This window comes from Oryctolagus cuniculus, chromosome 12, assembly GCF_964237555.1.
Source record: "Oryctolagus cuniculus chromosome 12, mOryCun1.1, whole genome shotgun sequence".
Taxonomy (NCBI): Eukaryota; Metazoa; Chordata; class Mammalia; order Lagomorpha; family Leporidae; genus Oryctolagus; species Oryctolagus cuniculus.
The window spans coordinates 17,510,803-17,530,845 of record NC_091443.1 but is presented as its reverse complement, the minus strand read 5'-3'; the positions used below and the strand labels follow the sequence as shown (position 1 = coordinate 17,530,845).

At 42.9% G+C, this 20,043-nt stretch overlaps 2 protein-coding genes across 36 annotated transcripts in view; one reads left to right on the top strand and one right to left on the bottom strand.

The window, feature by feature from the left end:
• CYFIP1 (cytoplasmic FMR1 interacting protein 1) overlaps positions 1-14,134 on the top strand; it is a 99,934-nt gene extending 85,800 nt beyond the window's left edge. For both annotated transcript variants that reach the window (XM_051822213.2, XM_051822214.2), the window contains exons 25-31: positions 1,608-1,698; positions 4,686-4,816; positions 9,877-9,949; positions 10,421-10,515; positions 11,193-11,431; positions 11,640-11,787; positions 13,402-14,134. In XM_051822213.2, coding sequence (XP_051678173.1) covers positions 1,608-1,698; positions 4,686-4,816; positions 9,877-9,949; positions 10,421-10,515; positions 11,193-11,431; positions 11,640-11,787; positions 13,402-13,566 — 942 coding nt within the window. In that variant the 3' untranslated portion in view covers positions 13,567-14,134. The remainder of the gene's footprint in view (positions 1-1,607; positions 1,699-4,685; positions 4,817-9,876; positions 9,950-10,420; positions 10,516-11,192; positions 11,432-11,639; positions 11,788-13,401) is intronic.
• The window catches only part of NIPA2 (NIPA magnesium transporter 2), a 56,193-nt gene that overhangs the window by 2,200 nt on the left and 33,950 nt on the right, over positions 1-20,043 (bottom strand). For 22 of the 34 annotated variants that reach the window (XM_008269745.4, XM_008269742.4, XM_070053571.1 and 19 more), the window contains one exon: positions 15,643-17,158. In XM_008269745.4, coding sequence (XP_008267967.1) covers positions 16,524-17,158 — 635 coding nt within the window. In that variant the 3' untranslated portion in view covers positions 15,643-16,523. Of the gene's footprint in view, positions 1-536; positions 1,759-9,601; positions 14,977-15,642; positions 17,159-20,043 lie in introns of those variants that run through there. The other 12 variants (XR_011380682.1, XR_011380684.1, XR_011380687.1 and 9 more) reach the window with 3 other exon arrangements.

The following is a 20,043-nucleotide window of genomic DNA, read 5'->3' as shown; positions in this document are numbered from 1 at the left end:
CAGATCATATGTAGCTTGATGTAGCTTTTAACCGTATGTACCTTGATTTATCCCCTCTTTCCTAATTCAAGAGAATGGATCTGTATTGTACTAACTGACCTAGAGAAGGTGTTTTAATCACCCACATACTGCCCACCTTATAAGGGAGTACTGCTCTTTGTATGCAGAAGTAGACTGTGCACTCCCCCTGGCCCCATGGAAGGAATCACCACTGTTGCCCAAGCCCCACGTGGGGAAACTGCTGTGGAGGTGGAAGACAAAACAAGGCAGGAGGTCAAAATAGAGATGCTTGCCTCAGCCTTCTCCCAGTTCTTTGTGTTTGGGTTGGCATGTGCCTGAGTATGGGCAATTCTGGAAGGACTCCTATTCATTTGTGAAATATGAATTTTCTTAAAAGATCTGTGGCTGTAGAAATGAAGTAAAGTATCGGCCTGTGGAGCTCCGATGTGTTCATGGACCGCAGGGGCTGCAGTGACCAGGGGAGGCTCAACAGTGTGGTCGTGGTCCCTAAGTGCCTCTGTGGGCTGCTGCTATGAGAAGGTTCTTGTTGCTTCAGAGTGAGCTTGGTGCAGATGATTTGCACGGGCCCGCTTTCCTGGATGCCAGGGGTTTTGTAACAAGTAAGGACTCAGATGCACATGTGTCCTGACTGCAGACTGGCGTCAGGAGGTGTGCACATGCCACTGTGTGCAGAAGCTTGATCATCCTCAGGTCCTTCCAAAGGGAAAGATGGAGAGGATGATGTCGTTTGTCATCCATAATTTATTCCTGTCACTCATTGAGAGAGAAGTTTTTAAAGAAAATCTTTAATCTCTTCTCATCTCAACAATCTTTCTGTGACTGAGCCCATTATGACTTTCTTTATGGTCAAGTATTGATTTTCTTGTCTTCCATGATTCTCACACTCAGCAAGAGAAAACTCAAAATAGAATTTATGGTCCCCTGGGTACAGCAGCAGTTCATCAAGAAGATGGTCATGAACTTAACGCAAAGCAAAGGCTTTTCAAGTTGATAAATCTACAACCATGTAGGTCAAAAATAAAAAATTAGAACTTAGACCACTCTCACTATTTGGTAAAGACATGACCCTATGACCCACGCAGGCCCTGCGAGGAACCCCAACTAAGGGCTCTGCCCCCAGACACTTGGTAACTTGGTTAGGATTCCTGGCCTCATCATGGCCGAGTATGATGGCAACACAGTCCAGCCTGGGAGCTGCACGAGACCCAGCAGAGAACAGGGAAGTCATCCTGGGAGAACTGCCATTCCCTGGAGCTGCCAGCGCTCCTCATGTTGGTGGTGCTTCTTCGTGGGAGTCACGTGGTGGTCCAGGGTCTCCCGTCTGTCTCCCTGTTCACCTCAAGGCCACTTGGGTCCTGAGAGGAGAGTTGTGTTTTAGCCTGTAAACGTCATCCATGGTGTGATGACACCTGATGAGGGTTGCTTTCTCCTTCCATGAGTGGGCTTTCACTCCCCGGCCAAAGCAGTTGTGCAGTCCTGGTCATTTCTGTGCAGTTGGCTCAAAGACTCATCTTCAGAACGTGTGCCAGCCACAGCCCTCAGGGAGAGGGCAGACTGGTGGCTGATGCAGCGTGTGTCTCCTGCAGCTTCAAGGCACGATCCTGCAGTACGTGAAGACACTGATGGAGGTGATGCCCAAGATCTGCCGCCTGCCCCGGCATGAATACGGCTCTCCTGGTAAGTGCAGGGACTTTGCAGGACAGTCATGAATGTGTTCCTCTGCGACACAGGGAGCATCTGATGTCCATGGAGAAGAGGGAAAGGTCAGCTTTTAGTGAAGGAAATCAAGGAGAACTTCTTGAGAAGTACTGATTTGCCTCCCCCCAGTGGAAGAAGGTAAGGACGCCCAAACCAGATCCTGATTGTTTCTGGTAGAAGAAACAACTGAATCTTACAACCAGGAAGCAGATGTGTGGAGTCCCTATTTGCCACTGTAAAAGCCGAAGGGCCCTCTGAAGTCAGTTAGAAAGTATCAGGCACTGAGAAGTGGTGGGCCCTGAATCCTGTGCACTGCCCCAGATCCCCCACCAAAAAGAAAAAAGAAAAGGCCCACTAGGGTGGGCAAGGAGCTCCACTACTGGGTCCTGCTGCCCTGCTGGGCTTCGGGAGTTAATAAGCCCCAGGGACAGCTCCATGGAAGGGGGACACTGGTCCTCACCTCCTGTCCCTCCCTGTAGTCCCCTCTGTTTAGGAGACATCCCCTCTGCCTCAAGCCTGTCCTGCTCCCAGGCTGTGGAGCCTACCACAGATATGCTCTGTAGGCCCGTGTGACTTGTAGACAGTCGATCTGAGGCTGTCCAAATAAATAGCTCTGCTAATTTCAAAAGGAGAATCTTAAGTTCGATTCATTGTCATAAATAGATACATTCATTTTCTATGTTGGGATAATACAAAGCATGTATTCTGACTAGAGAAGGAAATATTAATTTTTTAAAAAAGATTCAAAGGGATCACATAAACAAGACTAGTGTCTGCTAATACTAACTGATAGAATAAAAAAGGGAGAGAACAATCCAACATGGGAAGCAGGATACACAGCAGACTCATAGAATGGCAGTTGTCCTAAACAGCACTGTGGCCTCGGAATCAGCCCTTAAGGCATTCAGATCTGGCTGAAGAGCCCAGGAGAGTATTTCAGGTATGGAAAGCCAAGACACTCTGGCGAAAAAAAAAAAAAAAAAAAAAAAGAAAGAAAGAAAGAAAGAGAAAGAAAGAGAGAAAGAGAGAGAGAGAGAGAGAAAGAGAGAGAAAGAAAGAAAGAAAGAAAGAAAGAAAGAAAGAAAGAAAGAAAGAAAAGAAAGAAAGAAAGAAAGAAAGAAAGGAGGAAAGAAAGGAGGAAAGAAAGAAGGAAAGGGAAGGGGAAGGGAAGGGGAAGGGAAGGGGAAGGGAAGGGGAAGGGGAAGGAAAGGATCTCTGCGAGTGAGATCCCAGTGGAAAGAACGGGCCATCAAAGAAGGAGGTACCTTTCTCTGAAGGGAGGAGAGAACTTCCACTTTGACATGGCCTTGTCGAAATAAGATCAAAGTCAGCGAGCTCAGGGGGCTTCCACGGCCTTGGCAACTCATGACTAGAACCTGGGGAGATTGCTGACACCTTAAACAAGAGTGTCAGTTTGTTAAGTCAACAACAGGAGTCACTGTGCACTTACTCCCCATGTAGGATCTCTGTTCTTAATGTGTAGTTCAATGTGAATTAATGATATGACTAGTGCTCAAACAGTATTTGGCATTTTGTGTTCTGTGTGGGGGCAAACTAATGAAATCTTTACTTAATATATACTAAATTTATCTTCTGTATATAAAGATAATCAAAAATGAATCTTGATGTGAATGGAATGGGAGAGGGAGCAGGAGATGGGAGGGTTGCAGGTGGGAGGGAAGTTATGGGGGGGGGGAAGCCATTGTAATCCATAAACTGTACTTTGGAAATTTATATTTACTAAATAAAAGTTAAAAAAAATTTATTTGAAAGGCTGAGTTACAGAGAAAGAATCTGCCATCCCCTGGTTCACCCCACAGATGACCACAACAGCCAGGGCAGAGCCAGGCCAAAGCCAGGGGCCAGGGTGGCAGGGACCCAAACAGCTTGGTCCATCTTCCACTGCTTTTCCCAGGCCATGAACAGGGAGCTGGGTCAGAAGTGGGGCAGTTGGGACTCAAACCAGCGTCCATATGGGGTCTGTCATCGCTGCCAGTGGCTTTACCTGCTACACCACAGCACTGGCCTGAGAAGGAATTTTAAATGCTGAAGAGGGAACCTTTTAGACCAAGCTCAGTATGGGTACCACCATGTATACATTAGTGGCTTATAGAGCTTCCCTGGTGGGAGTGTGTCGGGATGACACAGGTGCAGGAGCATTCTCTCCACCAGGAGGTTCCACAGGGGATTAGACAGTGAAGCCAGGAACTGTGAGATGGCAGTGGTAGGGACCCTGGGGGCATGGGCTGCACTGAGGAAGGGGCTTGCAGGGAGGCAGGCATGTGAATCCTGGAGGTGGTACTCTGGTGTGACCCACTGGGATAGGTGGTTCAAGTCTGTAGAGTGTCTAGCTCTGTCCTCCCCTGGGTAGTTTTGGCCATTCTCTGTCTTCTGCATGACCATGAACGTGGGAATCCACTTCTTGATTCTTGACTGGATTAGCATTTTATCTATAGATCAAATTAGGGAATACTGATTTTCTTTCAGATCTTTATGTTTTCCATGTCTGTGGACCTGTTCCCTTGTACAGGACCTGGGTGAGAATGCATGGCTTGCTCTGAAACTCCCGGGAGGCAGTAAGGGTGCAGCTTTCCCCATTGTAGCTGTCTGGTTTTGTAGATTATCAGGTTACATTCCTTTCCATCGTGTGAAGGGACGTTGGGTTTTATCACATACTTTGTCACCACTGGAGATGGCAGTAAGGTCCTTCTTTTTTCTTGGGATGTGGTGACATTTCCTATTGTAGCCTTCTCTGAAGATACAGGGTTGACTGAAAACAGGTTCATGTGGTCTAGAGAGGATGTTCCCAGATGGTGGACATCCACCATTGAGGGAAGATGTTGGGGACAGGACATCGAGGCCATTCCCATAACAGGGCATGCTGGCAAGGTTAGAGTAGCAGGTGCTCCTGGCTGCTAGGACTCTGCTTCTGCAGCCTCTCCTAACACTGCTGCTTGCTTTCACAGGCATCCTGGAGTTTTTCCACCACCAGCTGAAGGACATTGTGGAGTACGCAGAACTGAAGACTGTGTGCTTCCAGAATCTGCGGGAGGTGGGCAATGCTGTCCTCTTCTGCCTGCTCATTGAACAGAGCCTGGTGAGTGCTTGACCCAGCCTGCCCCAAGCATGCCCAGGTCACACTCTGCCAGTAGTACAAGCAGCCTTATTTAGTAGGGAGTATGGGCGTGTTGTAAAGCACCATTCTTTTTTTCATGGCAACTTAGACTTTGATTTTTGAATGATTACTTACAACTGAAAAAAATGTGATATAGATTTATTTTGAGAATATTTTGTTTTGTGAACATTGTGAAAATGTCCTGTGGTATTTCCAACAGCTAAATTACATATTTGATGTGCCTGTAAGATATGCAGATGGGATTACTGCCCAGAAGTCTCTGCAGTGAGGGAATTTCTCTGAGGCTGCTGAGCACCTGAAGTGTGGCTCAATGTCACAGAGAAACTGATTCATTGAATTTCAATAGCTGTATTTCCCCCCTAGCTACTGAAGACAACAGTATAATATGAATACCTAAGAGTACAGGCACACTTAATCACAGTGGGATACCTTACTTTCTTGACTGCCTCCTCCTAGTCTTTTAACCTGATGCTCTGTCCCCTGTACATCTCATCAACTAACAGTTTACAACTTCTTGAACTGCAAACCAAGTGACTGTTAGAGCCCTATGCAACTCTAGTTTGCCTTTACCTCATGACTAACAAGGAAGACATTTGGTCATTAGCTCTCGTTTTCTGTCAATTGGCACCATTTGGTTCCTTTGTGTATTTCTGTACAGATGATGTAGGGGAAGGAATTCTTTGTGTGCATTATACAAATCACAAATATTTCTCTTGTACCTCATCTTTTCATGCTGATAATGGTGACTTTTGATCAAATGATCTTAATTTCAACATAGTCATTTTTTTAAGGATTGTCACTTTTGTAACCTTTTAAAGTTTTTTCTTACATAGGAGTTATCAAGACATTCATATCATCTAATGGGTTTAGGTTTTGCTTTTTGCACTGAAGTTTGCAACACTTCTGGAGTTAGTTTGGAGTGTAGTGTAGATGAAGTTTCTTATCTTCATGGGCTGACCAGTTGTTCCTCCTTCCTTGGCTGATCAGTGATGTCCTTCCCTGTCACCTGTCCGCTTTCTGGGTGCACTGGTCTTTTGACATATCTTTCGACACACTGGCTTTTGACATATTCCCTTGGTCCATGTGTCTGTCCCAGGCATAACAAGTCATGCTCATTACAGCTCTCATCATTCTTATTACATGATAGTACTTTCCTTTACCTTGTTCTCTTGCACAAGTATGTCGTCTTTGGGGATATTTGCTCTGCCCTATAAGTTTTAGAACTAGCTTGCCAAATGTATTAAAAAACCATTTTGGCATGTAGATAGGTATTGCATTAAAGCTCTAGGGATTTTTTGTCACTTTTTTTTTAATGTTTATTTTGAATATCAGAGTTAGACAGGGAGAGAGAGAGAGATCTTGCATCTGCTGGTTCACTCCTGGATGGCTGCAACGACCAGGCTGAAGCCAGGAGGTCTCCCAAGGGGGTGGCAGGGGCCCAAACACTTGGACCATCTTCTGCTTTTCCCAGGCCTTTAACAGGGAGGTAGATCAGAAGTGAAACAGCTGGGACACAAACTGGCGCCTACATGGGGTGCTGGCATTGCAGGCAGCAGCTTTACCTGCTATGCCACAATGCTGGACGCAGCTAGGTTGCTTTTCAAAGCTTTCTTGTACGTACATAGTGGCTTTTCAGAAAAGGAGTCAAAGGTCAGGGTGTGGTAGACTACCAGGCCCCCAGGGACTGAGCTCTAGCACTGGCCACCTTACAGTAACATATGAGTTGGCTCACGTCTGTTGGTCCAGGGTCAGGTGTGGACACATCCAAAGGCCAACAGCCTTTGTGAAGACCTGTGTCTTTCAGCTTCTCCTATTCCTGCACTCCAAGGCAGAGGGACTGCAGCAGCCCTAAGACCTCATTGTCCCCACTACATGTGAGCTCAGTGGGGACATTTTTGAGCAATCCCTGCCAGGGAACCTTCCATACTAAGAGTGTTGCGCATGAGACGGAGAACCTGCCAGTCTTGGCCAGCAGGTAGCCCATGTCTAGGGCAGCCTTACTCTAAGAAATTAGTGTTCACCAAATAAATGTGAATTTTAGAAAACCAGGTAAGTTACAACAAATTCCTTTAAATTTAAAGTAATCTCTCATCATGAATTTTAATATAGCAAAATTTATTTATTTATTTGAAAGTCAGAGTTACACAGAGAGTAGAGGCAGAGAGAGAGGACCTCCATTTTGCTGGTTCACTCCCCAGATGGCCACAACGGCTGGAGCTATACCGATCCAAAGCCAGGAGCCAGGAGCTTCTTCCAGGTCTCCCACATGAGTGCAGGAGCCCAAGGACTTGGGCCATCTTCTACTGCTTTCCCAGGTGCATAAGCAGGGAGATGGATAGGAAGTGGAGCAGCCGGGACTAGAACCCTTGCCCATAGGGGATGCCAGCGCTTCAGGCCAGGGCGTTAACCCACTGCGTCACAGTGCCGGCCCCAGGAAAATTCTATACTACAGGAAAAGTACCTTCATGGGCAGCTTTTCCTGAACACACAGACTTCTCCTCAGTGGTCCTATCCATGGTGTTTTCTCCCACTGGCCTCCAGTAAGGCAGTGAGACTTCCTGAGGGGACAGCCTGAGGAACTGGGTCAGGTGGTAGCAGGAAGCCCATGAAAGGCTGCTATCTCTTCTGTCCAGCTGCCTTTTTAGGAAATAAACTCAAAGGTTTTGCTTTACCTGCAAAATAGAAGATGTCAAGGAGTGCTTGCATGGACATAATTACAGAACCGCATGAATTTGAAGGAAAACTTAGACTATTCAAAGGAACAATCTCCACCCATTGTCATGGCACTGACTGGATAGCTGTTGACTTCTGGAAGGAGTGTGATGCTTAAGGGTAAGAGAACTCTGCTCAGATCCTTAAAACATAGCTGTTGTGTCTTGAGACAAGCACATCCCTTGTAGTTATCTGACACTGAGACCATGCTGTAGTGGCCAGGGCTGCCACCAGGATTTTATTTTAGAACCAAAATGGTTAATCTTACTCCAAATCTGTGTGTTGAACAGATTCATCTTACAGCTTTTGGAAAGTAGCATTTTTGTTTTTTAAATCCTGCTCCAGAAACCCAACCTAAAAATTCTTGTAATATAGTTATTTAGCTGTGGTTGTGTTAAGCTGTTTTAGAAATAAAGATTTTTTTTTTTTAAGTCTGTTTTTTGAGAGGCAGAGAGAGTGTGTACGCCTATCCATTGGTTCACTTTCCAAATGTCCCCAACAGAGACTGGGACTGAAACTGGGAGCCAGGAATTCAATCCAGGTCTGTCATGTTGGTCGCAAGGACTCAACAACTTGAACTATCACTGCTACCTCCTAGCATCTACATTAACAAGCTGAAAGCCTGGAATCAATGCTGATGTGGAATGCAAACATCTTAATGGATGTCTTAACTACAGGCCAAATGCATGCCCTTCCTTTGTTTTTATTAATGCTGGTTTTTATACCAATTCTCATCTTTTTCTAGTTTGGTTTGGGAGCAAAAATTTAAGCTCATTGGCAGTGATACCTAAGAAGCACAGACTGCCCAGTGGGGCCCCTGCATGGCCTACAGAGTCCATTCATGCCCTCCTGCTGGGACTCTTCCACCTGTAGTCCCATTGACCATCCAGGGGTCATTCAGCTTCCTCATCTGGTAAGCCCAATCACCATCCTATCCTGTTAGTCCAGATGGGCCCACTGCCCTCTCTGCTTTGCTTTTTGCACTTGACAGTAAGCATGTGTCTTGTGAGATGACATCACCCTAGGATGTGGTGATGGTCGTCTTTGTAGCTGCATGGCACACCCGACATCACTACTGATGTGCATTTGCGCAATGTACATTCACCTCTGGCCTTTTCCCTTTTTGTTTTCGCTTGTTCCTCTCTCCTACTGTGTGCTTCCATTTCTAGAATACAAGCCCCATGGCAGCAGGCTCCACTGTGGACACTGGTCCTGAGTTAGCTGCTATTCTGTATATCTAATGAAGCACTTAAGATTGCCGCTCCTTTGCCTGCCTTAGGAGTAGAAAGTGGGGTCTGAAGTTGTCAGGCTTCTTTAGTGTCCCCAGGGGAGCACACAGTAGCCTTCTGGCTGCTGGCACTAGGTTTGACTGGCTTGATGATTATAGACTAGTCTTCTCATCTTCTTCTGGTCTTAGTTGTACTATCACCATTTTTGGGGAGGTCCTCAGGAGGTAAAATCAGTTGTCTTGACTTTGCGATGGCTGATTCTTTGTTTAATCTTTTATTCTGTCTTGATGGATTCTAACAGTGCAGGAAAGGTATGAGGAGGAGGCCCTCTTACATCTTCCACTTGCCCTGTGGAGAAGAATCACTTCCATCTGCAAGGACCCTTTCCCATGGTCTAAGAACCTGGTTGTCCTATTCTTGCCATGTTTAGGTTCATGGTGGGTTTTTAGAGGTTCTGAAAGCTCTGTAATACTGGAGGTACACTTTTTCTCAATGTGTGAATTCTGAAGAATGTTCCTTGTGTAGGCTTCTTGCCACTGGAAAGGAGTTTGTGGTCTCACAACAGCCCAGAGTTAATAGTGCAGAACTTTGTTCCAGGCTTTGTGAATGAGCTGGATTCCACAGTTATGTTCCTGGTTCCTTCTGCTTCTCCTGCCTTATTCACTGGGGAAGCATCCTTCCTTCTGCCTGGGTGTACAGTGAGGTCTCGCTATAAAGTGTGGTTGAGGCTAGTAGGGGTGGGGGAAGGGTTGCCAAACCAGTGAATCCTGGACAGCAGACTACCACACTCAGTCCCAATACATACTCATATGTACATTTTTTTAATGAATTAAAAATAATTGAAAATTCAGTTCTTTGGGTACAACAACTACATTCCCAGCACTCAGTAGCCACATGTGGTGGGGTAGCCATGGCATGGACAGCACAGACAGACAACATTTCCATCATCCCAGAGTTCTGTTGCCACACCACTTGGAGGGCTTGGCCTCACTGGCAGACATGCCTTGTTTCCAGAAACAGGTTTCTCTGTCCATCTTGCTGTGAGACACACGCTGACATGACCTTCTTTCTCTACCCTAGTCTTTAGAAGAAGTATGTGACCTGTTACATGCAGCCCCTTTCCAGAACATCTTACCACGTGTCCATGTGAAAGGTAAGCTGTGTGTCCAGTGTGGACCAGGAGTTCAGAATGCCTATTGCAGTGTGGTATTGCTCTGTGCAACCAAGAACTAAAGGCCAGTGCTGGACTGAGCTTGATGCCTGGATAGTCACAACTGGGAATAACCGAAGAGTACTCACAGCCAAATTAAATGGATGCTCTATAGCTCAGGTATTTATGGCTGAAATTATATGTAATCTTTACAACAGCATGGGAGCAGAAGTGACCAGGAGGCACTGTCTTAGTAGATTATGGGTAAAGAGGTTCCCTGTATAGTTCGAATTTTCAGTAAGTTTTTTTGAATAATGAATACTGAACAGAAGATCAGTTTTCTCCATTTGATTTAAAGCATCAGATTAGTTCTATGAAAGAATTTTTAAAAAGAATCTCTATACTTGTTAACTTAAAAATCTTTCATTTTCTTAACAAAGGAGAATATAACTAATTTTTTTTTTTCTACTGCAGAGGGGGAGAGACTTGATGCCAAGATGAAAAGACTGGAATCCAAGTATGCCCCACTGCATCTTGTCCCACTGATTGAAAGGCTAGGGACTCCTCAGGTAATGTGCTGTGGCTGCCGGGGATTGCAGGCTGGGTGTCCATACTAGGCCACGTGATGGGATTGGGGCTGATACTCAGCCACTTGGGCCTCTATGTCTCAGAGTGGGTGTGGAGTTTAAATGAGCTAATGATAGAAAAGATTTAGTACAGCATTTGGACCTAAGACATGCTCAGTAAATTTCACTAGTTGTTGGCCATTATCCATCCTTCATGATGGACAATGAAGCTTTTTCATAGGTTTTTAAGAACAATAAATTAGGACAGGAAGCAGGGTATCAGGGTAAAGTTCTGTATCAATTTACACCAGGATCAGGAATACTCAAGCCTGCCACTGCTGCCATTTCAGACCTCTTTGTAGTGGGGGCAGTCCTATGCACTGTAGAATATTTAGCTGTGTCCCCCACCTGCTGGGTGTCAGTAAACCCAGCCCACATTCTGACAGCCAAAACATGTCTCTGGACATTGCCAGATGTTCTAATCAGAACAGCTGTGCATCATTCCCTTTGTGTAGTAGTATATCATAAGCCAGATAGGTAATTGCTGATGTATTTGACTTTTGTTCCTAAAAATCCTCTCTCTAAGCTAAGATTCCATGAACAAAACTATAGTAGTTTGGTCTCAGCACTAACATTCTGTTGAGGGCCCAATAATATCCCTCTGCTTTTGCTTTCTGCAGCAAATTGCAATCGCAAGAGAGGGCGACCTGCTGACCAAGGAACGGCTCTGCTGCGGCCTGTCTATGTTTGAGGTCATCCTGACACGGATTCGAACCTTTCTAGATGACCCTATCTGGCGTGGGCCTTTGCCTAGCAATGGAGTCATGCACGTGGATGAGTGTGTGGAGTTTCACAGGCTGTGGAGTGCCATGCAGTTTGTCTACTGCATTCCAGTGGGGACGCATGAGTTTACTGTTGAGTAAGTATGTGTTAACATCTGATGCTCTGGAATGGAACAGTTTGTAGGGAAACTACAGCATGCCAGAGGAACCCAGAAGAGGTGTTTACCAGAAATGGAAAATCACCCCATGCTCTTGATGATTCTGGTGGTTCGGTCATGGATGTGTGGAAACAGACTCAGATAAAAAATTTATGAAGTCTTTCCCACTGTTTATTGCTTCTCCCAGGCAGTGTTTTGGTGATGGACTCCACTGGGCTGGTTGTATGATCATTGTACTTCTCGGGCAACAGCGGCGCTTTGCTGTGCTGGATTTTTGCTATCATCTACTTAAAGTCCAGAAACATGATGGCAAAGATGAGATCATCAAAAACGTGGTATGTGAATGAAAATCTTCTGTCATTTGGATGTTTTGCAGAAACGTACTTCCTACTTAAGAAAACTTTTTCTGGGAAAGTTCTGCATCCTAGTAAAGTACCACTAGCTGAACCTTTCTTTCCCCAAATGAATTAAAATGTAAAGCAGTACAGCAGATAAAATACAAACTGTTTCAAATTCCTTCTCTTTTCAAGGTACTTAGATCTACTTCATTTCTTACCTTGCAGAATCCACATTTTCAATTTATTGGCATATTATACCAGTCTTCTGGCTTCCCAGAAATCAAAGTGCTTTTCCAGCTGTTTTTAAGCTCTTTTCTGTGTTAAGAATTCCTTGAATTCTAGAAAACCCAGCCATTATCTTCTCAAATATTTTAGCCCTTTTCTAAAGACTTTTGTTAGACCTGTGTATTCTATTTTCCATGACCCTTTTCCATTGCAAACAAACAAATCACCACAGGCTTAGCAACAGTTCTTCTGATCAGGAGTCTGGGTATTGCATGGCTTAGCTGACTCCTCTGCTTACAGTCTCACAAAGCCAAAATCCCTGTGTCAGTGGTGCTGTGTTCCTTCAGGAGGCTCTGGGGATGCATCTGCTTTCAGGCTCATTCAGGTAGTTGGCTGTAGTCAGTTCCCTGCAGTCATTTCTTGCAGGCTGTTAGCTCACATTTCTCTTCATTCTTGTCACTTGCTCCCCCACTTCCAACACTGGGTTGAGCTCTCTTCTAATCTTCTGACATACCCTTCTGTCACATCTCTAGGTAGAACCAGTCTAGTCCTGTGTCTTAAGAGTTTCCAACCTTAGCCATATCTGCCAAGTCTTTTTCACCATGAAAGGTAATATACTCACAGGTACCAGGTCTTGGAGAGACTGTTATAGTGCCCATGCCTTCATTTCCTTGACTGTCTGGGCTACATCTCTAGTACTTTCTTCAGATATGTCTGTAGTTAACTCACTTAAGCTGTGCCAAGTCTGGTTAGTTTTTACTTTTAAAAATGATTTTTGTTCAAATTTTGGTGATAAATTTGACAAAAAAGACATCTGTCAAATTTAATTCTGAAGGCCTTAGGAAGCTTAAAAATACCAGTACATAAGGAAACAAGTTATTTATTTACGAGCTTCTATTTTATTAAACTGATTTATATAGCTTTCCTCCCAAGGTTTGCATTTGCTTCTGCTCAGCACCACAGTGTTACTCTTTGGGACTACTATGGCGTAACTTCCTGGGGGAATCCAGCTTGCTTATGGCCCAGGCTGTCACTTCCTGCTGCTATGGGAGGTAGAGTTTCTTGTGTGTCTATTTTAACAGGAGGATCTACTAAAGGAGCCTGCCCCCAATAGTGCATTTTATTAGTTTACTAGTCTTTCCCCACTGATTATACCATCTTCATCTTCTAGCACACAATAAGTTCTTAATAGCTGTTGAATGAATAGGTCTTTAAATTATGCAAATGGGCACTGGACTATCTTCTAGTTGTTCCAGTAGTTGCATTAAAGATGAAACTATGTCAATACGGTTTGCTACAATTTTTATGAGAAAATATGAAAATCCTAACACTTTGAAACATAATAAATTTACAAGTGGTAACAGTAAAACATCCTCATTGTTGTAGCCTTTGAAGAAGATGGTGGAAAGAATTCGCAAGTTCCAGATTCTTAATGATGAGATCATCACTATCCTGGACAAGTACTTGAAGTCTGGTGATGGAGAGAGCACGCCCGTGGAGCATGTGCGCTGCTTCCAGCCGCCCATCCACCAGTCTCTAGCCAGCAGCTGAGGGCACACTAGGCTCTGCTGCCCACAGCAATTAATAACTCTAAGGCATGTTTTTCTTTCCATAAACTATTTAGTGAGATTTTTAGGGACTATTTTTCAGTATCTGTTCTTGTTAAAGAGGGTGCTTTTTGATCTAAAGGCTTAATTTTATAAAATTGACTTATTTTTCTAGACTAAAATTGTATATGCTTTTGGTAATTATGAAGTCTGAGAATATTGGCTGCTGAAGGTTCCCATCATATTCTTACAAGATATTTCCAGTTTTTCTATGGAATGTTCCAGCAGCTAGCTATGTCAAAATGTTGCTGAGTTCATTCATTTATCCCTTAAGTTACTTAATGCCAGCTAACTGTATTAAAATCCCTTACCATTAAACTTAATGATTAACAGTTTAGCTTTGTTGAGGGATTTTTTTCTGATGATCTTTTATGGACAATCTTTTTTTTTTTTAAGTCACTGTTCCCTTTCCTGTCTTGCGCCAGTGTACTTCAATTCAAATCTCATTGTGACAAAATCCAATTTGTGGGGATATGATTTAAAGGTTATAGAAATAAAACTAATGAAACCTATTTGTGTTCTTTCATTTTCTACAACCCTGTGTTAGTTGGCTTAGACAGAGTCCTCTAATTATCTGAATGAAAGGACTGGGCCCAAGTCAGAGCCTGCATCACTTCCAGGATTACGAAGTGGGACAAAATACTCAAACTATTCAGAATGCAACCCTTCTCACCAGCACACATGTTGAACTTTCTATTTAGTTTTCCACAGGGGTGAAATACAAACCAGGCTAGCCAGAGAAGCAAGACAATGGCTGTGTCTTGGCAGCTCCCTTCTGTATATAGAGAAGGGACAGACATGTAAGTGCCTCTTGCTGTGTGTTTCTATGACCTGGAAGAGGGCAGCAGTTTGGGAAAAGGAAATTGGCCTGGTGATAGCAGGTGCTGCACATAAGGGACTGAGAAAAACGTGGGTCCTGTCCCTAATAGCCCTCAACCTCCTTTCATGTAGCTGGAGTCGGTCCCTATAATCTGTCATCAGGAGTGATGCCATGGACATGCACAAAAATTGAGAAACACAAAATTTTAAAGTATTAGGGCAACATGTTGCTGGAAATGCTGATGGAATGGAAAAAATATTTGTACCTATCATTAAGTGCACAGTACAAAACGCCAAATTCTATCTTAACGTGGCAGTTATTTCACAGTTGGAGTGTCACAAACAAAGATTTCTTATGTTTGACATTTTCACACAAAAAAGTAGGAATACTTCCACAAGTCTTGGGAAATCTGGAGCTAAGCAAAGTTTAACAAAACTATTAAAAGTTACCTGAAAATGTTGCCTTTGGTAATGTGAATTAATAGCCTGGGGCCAGGATTCTGCTACAGATTAAGAGGTGATGTTTGTGCTCACCCTATAAAATACAATGAGAAATTAATCACTAAATGTCTTATATTACTAAGTTTTATAAGGCTTAAACCAAATAACATGTAGTAATACTTATATATAATTTCAAGTGTAATAAGATTTTAAGTAAGAATTAGCAATAATTAACTCATTCTCAATGAATGAACTGTCACTCCCAAGTGGGTAAAACATTGTTCTCTTAGGTACAAAACACAAATATACAGCATATCTGTGGAATTAAATGGGGAGATGCAGTTAGGCAAAAATTTCTCAAAATGCTCCTAAAACAAGGTTGTTGAAAGGGCAAATTATTTCCTAAAACTTGAGGACAGTAGAGAGCTGTCAGCACCATTACATGAGGCTCTCATGGTGCTCAGTGTGGCTCAGAATAGACTTGTCCCAAACCTCAGATGGGAGGAGCACATCGGGGCAGGCCCACATTCACACTCTCAGCACCAAGGGAAAACTCAAAACTTTAAAAAAAGGCCAATCAGTGGCCATGAGTAGCTAGGTTTTGAAGCTGGATGGGGTTAATTATACTGTTCTACCTTTTTCACACTTCCATTATTTCTAAAACTATACAGTGAACCAAATGAACTCTTAAGAAAGTAAAATACTTGGTACAAAGAGACCATTTTTACAAACTTTTTTTCTAAGCATTCAGACTTAGAACTTTGTTTCAGCTTACTTTTTTATTATAACATGAGCTAAATTTAAGAAATAGCTTATTTTCTGTTTCCCCAGAGTTGTTTGTTGAAAAGTCTCTGTAACAACATAACTCAATTTAAAAGTATATTGAAAAGTACAGGAGCTGACATAAAATGATAGTTAAGGTTTTAGGTATCATGGGATTAGAAAAACTGAAGAGTAAACCCAGCCAGTCTGCAAAGTAGAGCTTACCCGCCGCATAGATGGGAAATGCCCTGGTTTAACCAGGGACTAAGGCCACCAAATGCACACAGGAAGTTGGATTCATAGTAAAATGTCACAGTCTAAGAATTATTTCTTTGGGGGCAGTTTACTACCTTTATTTTGTTTTATAAATGAGCTTCTTCATGTAGAAAGTTAGGATTCCTGAAACTATAACACATTTCATAATTAAAATAACTCATCAAACAGGAGTCATTTGTACAGGTAACATGTCACAAGATAATGTACTGGGATAATTTTGTTCTTTTTAAAAATCAAGAAGATGTATATGGTTAGGGATTGATGGGTTTAGATGACAAATGTACTCAGATTTTCATCACCAATGAAAAAATAAAGCATTTTATACACTTAAAACTGTCATTAGTGCATTTAGATTTTGGAGAAGGAATCAAAAGGTAAAATATTTCTACAATAATACAATGTTAATATAAATCGGTCATGTTCTGAGGTCATTATAGTGAGCTACCATCACTTAAGAAAAGTGATTTCTTGGTCCAAATTAGTGAAACCTTAAAAAAGATTGTCTTTAGATAACCTTACTTGAGGACAATGCGTTTTCAAGACACATTCTGATGTTCAAATTCACTTTACAACAGAATTATAGATTAGCCTTTTAATTACATCTTAAAATGCTGTCAGGTTTCCATTTCTTCGGGAGATATTTTCACCAGTGTGTTGTTCAATTCCACAGGTTACGCTTTCTTCATTACTATTAAGAACTTCATACATACTAGAGAGATTGCCATTTACTGCTTTTTCATCTTTCCGAAAAGACACGGGCAAACTTGATAGACTAAAGCTGACATCTTTAAAGGCATGCAACAGGAAGATCCCCACAATGATTGTAAAGAAGCCACTCAGAGTACCAATGACATCATCAACAGGCATATCTTGCCACTCCTTAAAAAGAATAGCTGAACACGTTAAGACGGAGGTTGTAAAGAATACATAATATATTGGAGTCACGATGGAAGTGTTGAATATGTCCAGGGCCCTGTTCAGGTAATTAATCTGTGTGCTCACACAGACAACCAGGCTCAGCAGAAGGATCCAGGCCAGAGGATGCCGCAGCACGGGCTTTCCTGCAAACAGCTCTTTGATAGCAATGCCCAGGCCCTTCACACAGGACACTGAAAATGCTCCAATGACGGAACAGATTGTTATATACACGAGAATGTTTGTCTGTCCATGGCGAGGTCCTACCACAAAGATGAATATCAAGGACACAATGACCACAAGTGTTGCAAACACCACAAAACCTGGAAAAGGCAAAGAAAATTTACATTTAGTCAATGTCCTCTTTAAACACAGAATCCACAGTAAAATATACTAAACAGGAGGGAGAAAAGTTAGGGGCTGAAAATAGAAGTTGGTCTTTTGCTAACCCAGCAAAAGCACATCCACAAACACTTAGAATGAACACAGTAGAAGACTAAACTAGACCTTTTTCACAAAATGTTAGACCACTAACATCTTTCAACTAGCATCTCAGACCTACTTAAGTGCTTTATGTCATAAGGAAAAGAGAGTAAGTATGATCAGAAGTGATAGAAAGTAGTAAAGGAAAAATCAAGCTGCCCTTGAATTTGTTCAACAAATATACAGATGCCAAAATGAACAGAGGGGTTTCAAATCGCATTTTCCCTCAGAGAAGAAAATTTTAATATTTAGAGAAAATGGCTAGAATAAACAGCAAATCAATTAAGAACATGAAATGTACTGTCAGGGTTCTGAATGAATATGGAAAATTGAAACAAGCATGACAACAGCTAAGATATGTGTAGCACTGTGTGCCAGGCACTTTTCTCAGTAATTTGTACTCAACTACTATATAGATACTACCATCTGCATTTTGAGATGAGGAAAAGGGCTGCCTGTGATGCCAGCATCCCATATTAGAACACTGATTTGAGTTCCAGTTATTCTGCTTCTGATCCAGCTGCTTCTTGATGTGCCTGGGATGGCAGAAGACGGCCCCCAAGTACTTGGACCTCTGATACCCATTTGGGGGACCCAGAGGGAGTTCTTAGCTCATAGCTTCACTCAGCCTGGCCCAAAACCAGGTGTTGCAGCCATCTGGGGAGTAAACCGGCAGATGGAAGCTCTCTGTCTCCCATCTATCACTGTGCCTTTAAAAATAAAAAAAAAGAAACAGTCACAGAGAAGTGACAAAAATTTACTATTATTTCCTCAAACTTCACTAATAAACAGTAATAGTTATTTTTTAAAAAAGTAAATACACAAAAAGCAAATACAGTAAGGGGATGACAGCAACAATATTTTGTAAATCAGAAAGCAGAGGACAACTCATTACTGATACAGCAGATCCAAGAGAGCTGAATGCTACAGCAATGATCAGACAAGATAGCAACTTAGTTCACAGCACAAGATGCTCAAAAGGTACAAAGTCTCTCTGCAGTAGGGGGGCAGACAAGACTGAAAGCAAGGCCTGGCTGAAAGTGCATTCACGAAGCACCAAATCCCTTCCAACTGTCTTCCCTTTGCACTAAAGGGTCCCAGGCCAGCTGAGCATGTGCGTGCCACACTAAAATAGGGAATGCGGTAAAGGTGTGGATCCAGACATTAAAACCTCCTCTCCTCTTAACTCCCAGGAAAGTACCAGCTTTGCTGGGGATGTGACCAGCCTTTTAAAGAAAAGCAAGCAGCAAAAGATCACCAGGAGAACGACTAAAGCAAACAAAAAAATAAAGCCTTTGCTTCCTCCACACAGAAAAAACTTCCAAAAACTATCCCCTAAAAGAATAAGAAAAACTGCCACTAATAGCCTCAGAAACATGTCATGAAACATCATTCTAACTTGATGCCCACAACAATTGTAAATAACAGGTGAACATAAAACAAAACCCAAGACAAACAGCAAACATTTACTTGAGGGCATGAAAGAACAGCCAAAATTGAGAGGAAAGGGACCAAAATTGTGAGAAAAGGGGAAAACTGCCCAACACTCATTTGCATTTTCCAAGGTAACTGACAACGCCAAGGTGACTGTGGATGTAAAAGCCAGTGAAAACTGTGGAAATGTGATGGCATCTTAGAATTCGGGGTTACTTAAGGAGCTAGGACTTAATGGAGTAAGATCCAGAAATGAGAGAACTACAGAACAGAGGGTCCCAGTTTCTGTGTCCAGTTCCCTTGATGGCACTTGTGGGCCCTTAAGCTATTCAGCCCATGTTAGAGGAACCAAATGGAAAGACTGCCCAGAGGGCTGTGGGCTTTGCAGGAACTTCAGTGGACCTGTGGTACTTAGTAACCAAGTTCACAGCTCCCCCAGGTAGAGGGACCCACATCAACATCCCCAGCTACCAGCTGGCAGCCACAGAGGTATGAATAATAGCTAATTGGAAAGAAACCAGACTCAGCAAAACTTTAATTCACACCTACAGCTGAAAGAGATCTGCTGCACTTGTTTGCCTGCCAGAAGAAATTTCTCTCTCAATATCCTATGTTCAGCATTCAAAAAACATTAAAGGACAAAAAACTAAATGCCCCAAAACCAAAAAGAACAAGACCACAAAAACAGGTCTTCAAATAATCTTATCTTATATTGAAGCTAGCAAAGACTTTAACAAAAACCAAAGAACAGGGACCAGTGCTGTGGTGTAGTAGGTTAAGCCTCTGCCTGCAGCGCTGACACCCCATATAGATGCCAGTTTGAATCCCGGCTGTTCCACTTCTGATCCAGCACCCATGTGGGAGACCTGAAAGAAACTTCTGGATTCTGGCTTTAGATAGGCACAGCTCTGGCTGTTGTGGCCATTTGGAGAGTTAACCAGCAGATGGAAGACCTCTCTCTAACTCTGCCTCTCAAGTAAGTCTTTTAAAAAAAAAAATCAAAGAACAAAAGCAAATGCTTAGAAATTAAAAGTACAATAGCAGAAATAGAAACTCAAAAAGCCAGCATCGTGGTGTAGTGGGTGAAGCTGCAATTTACATCAGCATCCCCTGTCACAGCAATGGTTCAAAGCCCTACTGCTCTGCTTCTGATCCAGCACTATGCTACTATACCTGGGAAAGCAGCAGAAGACAGGCCAAGTACTTGAGTCCCTGCCACCCATGTGGGAGACCCGGAAGTGCCAGCTGTTTGGGGAGTGAACCAGCATATGGAAGATCTTTTTCTCTTTCC